At 37.9% G+C, this 6,275-nt stretch overlaps 1 protein-coding gene across 1 annotated transcript; it reads right to left on the reverse strand.

Moving 5' to 3' along the window:
* On the reverse strand, positions 331 to 2,384 carry LOC107627566. Its single transcript, XM_016330403.1, has 3 exons — positions 1,989 to 2,384; positions 1,067 to 1,684; positions 331 to 972 (listed from the first exon to the last, which is right to left on the reverse strand). Exons 1-3 carry the CDS (start codon positions 2,382 to 2,384, stop codon positions 331 to 333), a joined length of 1,656 nt encoding a protein of 551 aa, XP_016185889.1.

Below are 6,275 nucleotides of genomic sequence, written 5' to 3' on the forward strand. Positions count from 1 at the left end.
GATCAAACTAATCAAAATTTTATTTGCCGCCTCAACTTGGCCATTGGCTTGTGCATAATAAGGGGTTGAAGTAACCATATTAATATTCCTTGAAGCTGCAAAATTATTGATTCGCTGACCAGTAAACATAGTCCCTTGATCAGTACTTAATGTTTGAGAAATTCCAAATCGATGGATTATATGTTCCTCAATAAAATCTATTATTTCATTTTGCCTAGCTTCTATTAAAGGAACTGCTTCGACCCACTTTGTAAAATAATCAATTGCTACCAAAATAAATTTATGATATTTCGATGAAGGGGGATGAATCAATCTAATTAGATCCAAAGTTCAACCTCTAAATGGCCATGGCTTAATAATCGAATGCAATTCAGAAGTTGGGATCTGTTGTATCGATCCATGCCTTTGACATTCTTGACATGCCTTTGCATATTCGATAAAATCTTTAATCATGGAGGGCCAATAGACATGATTTCGATATAGTACCCATTTCATTTTTATCCCAGCCTGATGAGCACCACATACGCCTTTATGGACTTTCCCTAGAACAATGTCTTTATCCTCTTGACTTAGACATCTCGAAACACTCCTGTCAATTCCTTTCTTATACAACTCATCAGCCATCAAGACAAAATTCATTGCTCGCAATTTTATCTTTCTATCGACTGGTATGCTAGGATTCTTTAAATACTTAGCAATAGGCTTCCTCCAATCATCATATGCCCATTCGCCTACACACAAAACTTCCCTTTCATCTGCAGCCACCAAAATTTGATGGATATTGGCTATGTTTCTTAATGTTTCTGGGCCAACTCTGTATTTTGAAGTAATTTGGACTAACTCATTGGCGATCTCATTCTGGATCCTCGGGATATGAACCAGGAAAACTTTTCGAAAAGAAGTTAACAACTCCCAAGCCGTTGCCAGATATTTTTGCAACTTCTCATTATTACATTTGAACTCCTTCGATAACTGTTTCAGGACTAACTGAGAATCCCCTAGGATTTGGACTTCCAAAGCCCCTTTTCCGATCAAGATTTCAAGGCCCAAAATTAAAGCTTCATACCGCCATATTATTCGAGCAAGGATATTTTAGCTCGAACAGGAACTCTGATGGAATTCCTTCTGGTGAGATAATGAGAATTCCTACCCCTGCACCATCCTTGTGCTTCAATCCATCAAAATACAACTTCCAATAATTGACTTTAATGTCGAGTACATTTTTTCCCTGGTCATTCAGATTATTCGAATTATCAACTAAAAAATCTACAATGACCTGACCTTTCACAGCTTTTGCTGGGACATACTGTAAATCGAATTCTGTTAAAGCTAGCATCCATTTCCCCAAACGATCTCGTAACATTGGAAAACTCAATATATGTTTGACAAGATCAGTTTGCGCCACAACTTTCATCGATTTAGCTACCATGTAACATTTTAATTTCATGCACGCATAATATAGGGATAGACACAATCTCTCTATTGGGGAATACCTTGTTTCAATATCAGTCAAAATGCGACTAAGGTAATAAATTGCCCGTTCATGTCCATCCTCATCATCTTGGGCTAACATACACCCAATTGTGTTTGTAGATGCTGCAATGTACAGTTTTAAAGGCTCATGTGGACGAACACTTGCCATTATTGGAGCCTTAGATAAATATACCTTTATCGATTCAAATGCCTGTCGATGCTCATGTGTCCATTCAAACTGTGAATCTTTCTTTAGTTTTACTAAAGGTGCAAACACTCGAGTTCGATCAGAGAGATTCGAAATAAACTTTCGAAGATAATTCACTTTTTCCAAGAACGATTGCACTTCTTTTTTTTACTTAGGCGAAGACAATGCTAATATTGCATCAGCCTTACTTTTATCAATTGCAATCCCTTTTTTATGAACAACAAAACCTATGAAGTTCTCGGCTGACACACCAAAGGCACATTTCAAAGGATTCATTTTTAATCCTTTCTTCCGCATAGTGACAAACGCTTCTCTTAAAATGATCAATGTGTTGATTCACCGAAATCGATTTAACCATAACCTCATCGATATACACTTCCATAAATCTCCTAATATACTCATGGAATATGGCATTCATTGCTCGCTGGTAAGTTACACCAGCATTTTTCAAACCGAAAGGCATAACCACCCACTTATAAGTGCCTAATGCCCTAGGACAACAGAAAGCCGTTTTGGACACATCATCTTCTGCAATGAAGATTTGATTATAACCTGAGTAACCGTCCATAAAACTTAAAATTTTATTTTTCGCTGCAGAATCGATCAACATGTCTGCTATTGGCATGAAATACTTATCCTTCGGGGTGGCATTCTTCAAATCCCTAAAGTCTATGCACACCCTTAATTTTCCATTTTTCTTCATTACGGGAACAATATTCGAAACCCATTTTACATAACATGCGGTTCGAATAAATTTTGCTTTGATCAACAGTTCAATTTCTTCTTTAATATTTGGATTGATTTCTGGAGCAAAACGTCGGGGAGTTTACTTCACAGGTCGAGCATTTAGTTTCAATTCTAATCAATGCTCTACGAGAGAACGATCGAGACCAGGCATCTCATGATAATCCCAAGCAAAACAATCTTTAAATTCATGTAAAAGATGGAAAAGTTCAGTTTGAAAAGAATCCGCAAGATTCTTACAGATATAAGTAATTCGAACATCATCAACAGATCCCAAATTAATTTCTTCTAAGGGATCTTGAGATTCAATCCCCGTCAAAGTGATCCTCATCTTTTACTGAATATTTTTCAAAATCCAAAGGTTCTAAATCATAGATGCAATCGAAAGAGAAATCAACAGATTCATTATGAATGAAATGAACTTGATCATTTGCTAGATTAATAACAGCTTCAGTTTCAATACAATGGACTTCTACTATTATATCAACAGTTCGACTAATAATATCATTTGCATTACATAATGAAGAAAAACTTAAACCATGACTAAATTCGTTTGAAGACATCAAATTTTTACTACTAAAAGAAGACATTACATTCCTAAATGATTCAACTTCATCAGAAAAATCAACTTTATTCTCTACTGAAGGGAAATTACTTATATAATTATTTAAAATTACCAGGTAATTCGAGACGTCTTGAGCATGTTCCATCGAATACCGTCTCGAATCCATCCTAAGATAAACAATCCCAACCAGTTGGGGGCATATCAAGGTGTGGATAACGCAGCTTCACCGTCAAGCCTTCTGAAGACAAATAGCAGCCTTCACTGTTATAAGAATTCAACACCCTGTCAACATTTAAAGGCTTCAATTTCGGACTATATACCCTAAAATCGACATGTAGCTGTTCGACATACAAATTCAAATCAGCCTTGACAATTTCAAGTTTTCCATCTTTTGTCCAAAGGAGGACACTCTGATGCACAGTAGATGGTACAGCTCCAACACCGTGAATCCAGTCTCGGCCCAATAAAGCATTATAACTTGCCCTCGATGGCACCACCACAAAAACAATATTTTGCTCAGAAGATCTCACTTTCACCCCCAAAGTAACCAGACCTTTCGCGGGAGTAGAAGTACCACTAAAGTCTGTCACAGCAATGTTGGTGGGAACCAAATCATCAGAATGCTTACCAACTTTCATCAGCATCCTCTCTGGCAAGAGACTTATTGCTGCTCCACCATCAATTAAAACTCTATTTACTTTAATTCCACTTAAAGTAGAAGTAATATAAAGAGGGCGAAGATGAGATTTTTGTTTTTCAGAAAGCCTCAGAAAATACCCTAGTTCATCTTCATATCGGATGAAAGAAAAAGCTTCTTCAGCATCCATGTCATAATCTTCTTCAGGGTCGCCTTCATACTCACCCAAGTATTCGGTCAGAATAATTGAAATAGTTCCAACCATCTCATCATCTTCTTCCTCAAAATACTCTTCCGCCAAATCGGCATCCTTATCTTTGTCTGCGCCTAGAGTATGAGCTATTCCTTGCCTTTATCCAACTTCGCAAGAGAAGGAATACCCTTTGGGCATGTTTCCCCATCAGAGGGAAAGACTATTCGGGAGTGCACCGAAGACATTGCCCCCTTGCTTTTGTCAGACTGAGGCTTCTTACTTTGAGGTAGACTCCTTCTTCCTCTTCCCCTCGGGTATCCTCTGGCCCGACCACGTTGATAGGGATACTGGTTTCGAGGATGCCCTCGATGTCCCCATTGTGGATTCTGCCGATATTGAGCATCTCGATTCTGGAATTCTTGACTATTCCGAATCCACTGGACACCTATAGCCTGAGAGCGGCTTATTGGTGCGATAGCATTCTGCTGAGGAGCCTTAGAACTTTGCCCCTCTACTCGCCAAATTGGTTGCCTCTAACGAGCCTGCTCTTCTCTATGAGCCAACTCCTTTTTCATCCTCTCTTTCTCAAAGATCGCTGCAGCCTCAGCGTCAAATACAGCATTACATCGGGGACACAGAGATACGTCCTGATCTTTGATCTTTTGCTGCACCAAGAAATCTAACAAACCATCCCCTGCTCGAGGATATACTGATCAGACTTGTGATTCGAAATCACCTAGAGCCACATCGAATCCTAACCATATTTACTCCAAAATATGGTTCAACAAAACCAACTTCCACATCGAAAGGATCAGCATCTACTTTCATCTCTTTTTTCCCATCATCAAACTTCAAACGTCTTTCCATAATGGCCTCCTGAATCAAATCCCTGAAACAAACACAGCTATTAGTCGAATGACTGGTTGCTTGGTGACATTTATAATAAGGTTTTCCTTTTAAATCTTTTGCTGAAAGTAAAGTTATACCCTCAGGTAGAATTAATTGTTTATCTTTAAGCAACACATCGAAAATCTGATCAGATTTTGAGATTTCAAAACTATACTTCTTTCCACTTTTTAGCTTTGAATCATTCGACTTTTCATTACTAGGGAGCTTTTTAAGTAGAGAACAGACATATGGAGGACCTTTCTTAAGTTCATCCAAATCAACCTCTGCTTCGAAATCGAACTCCTCTCCCGAGGAATCCATGGCTACATAAGCAACCTTTTCCTTTCAAGTAAAAGGTTTACTCCTTAACTTTTGTTCATTCTTATATTTTTCCTTTTCTTTTTTCATAAGTTCGACCTGACGAACCCTTTCAGCTAAATAGGCTAAGTCAGGTATATGCACATTAAGCAATTTTTAACGCATATAGAATCCTAACCCCATAACTGCTATTTTCACCACTTCACTCTCAGGTAATGACACGTAACATCTACTTATAGCATTTTTAAAACGTATCATATAATCATCAATGGTTTCTCCATCTGCTCGTTTCAAAGCAACTAGATCAGTAACTGCTACATTCAACTCCCCTCGATAAAATTGAGCATGAAAAGCAGTTTCCAACTGATTTCATGTCGTTATCGAATTCGGTCTAAGATTCAAAAACCAAGTAAACATATTCTTTCTTAACGAATAAGGAAAAAACTTCATTTTCAAGTTCTCATAATTAGATAGATTCCCAATCTCGACCAAATATCGAGCGACATGTTCAGTAGTTGACTCTTCGACTTTTGCTGCAAATTTTGTGATTATCTTTGGATTTTTCACCCCTCTAGGTACTTCAACCATTTGAACAACTTGAGAAAAAGCATACAAAAAATGGGGTCGGTTCATAAAACCAACGTTCAAACCAACTCGATTGAGCACTTCTTCCACAATTCTTGCGACTTGATAACGTTCACCACCATGATTAGCACGTAATCGGGCTAGAACTTCATCTGCATTTTGACCACGGGGAACTATCTGAAGATTCTCTCTGTTTAAAATATTATTTTTATTTTGAAATACATTTTTGAATCTCTAATTATTCCCCCTGACATCATGCCTTTCACCTTCATCATAATCAACAATTCAAGCAATTCGTTCAACTTGCCTTGCAAGACGTTCGAATTTCGATTCGTGATCAGTCATCATGGGATTTAAAATTGTGGTCATTTGTTGAGTCAATAAGTTGACTAAATCATGATAACTTTTCTCTACATATTGTTGAAATACCGCCATGGAATTAGAGGCATTCGATGTAGAGCCCACATTATAATAACGAGAAAAATTAGAATACTGTTGTGGATTTTGAGAATTATTTACTCCATTTACACTCTCAAACTGAATGGGAGGAAGAAAACCATTCACTGGAGGAGTATGTCCAGGAGGATGGCCATAAGGAGGCCAACCAGCAGTTACTGGAGGCTGGACTGGTGGTACGTTACTACGTGGACGAATATTACGTCCA

The sequence above is a fragment of the Arachis ipaensis genome, chromosome B02 (assembly GCF_000816755.2).
Source record: "Arachis ipaensis cultivar K30076 chromosome B02, Araip1.1, whole genome shotgun sequence".
In the NCBI taxonomy this organism is placed as follows: Eukaryota; Viridiplantae; Streptophyta; class Magnoliopsida; order Fabales; family Fabaceae; genus Arachis; species Arachis ipaensis.

Bases quoted from the DNA above. Each gene is read 5' to 3' on its own strand.
- LOC107627566 (XM_016330403.1), bottom strand. From the start codon at position 2,384: ATGAAGAAAAATGGAAAATTAAGGGTGTGCATAGACTTTAGGGATTTG. The intron at 1,685-1,988 runs GTTTGTCACTAT...GAGCATCGACAG, and splicing joins TTGATCATTTTAAGAGAAGC to GCATTTGAATCGATAAAGGT. The intron at 973-1,066 runs GTATGAAGCTTT...GTCCTGAAACAG, and splicing joins CTTGCTCGAATAATATGGCG to TTATCGAAGGAGTTCAAATG.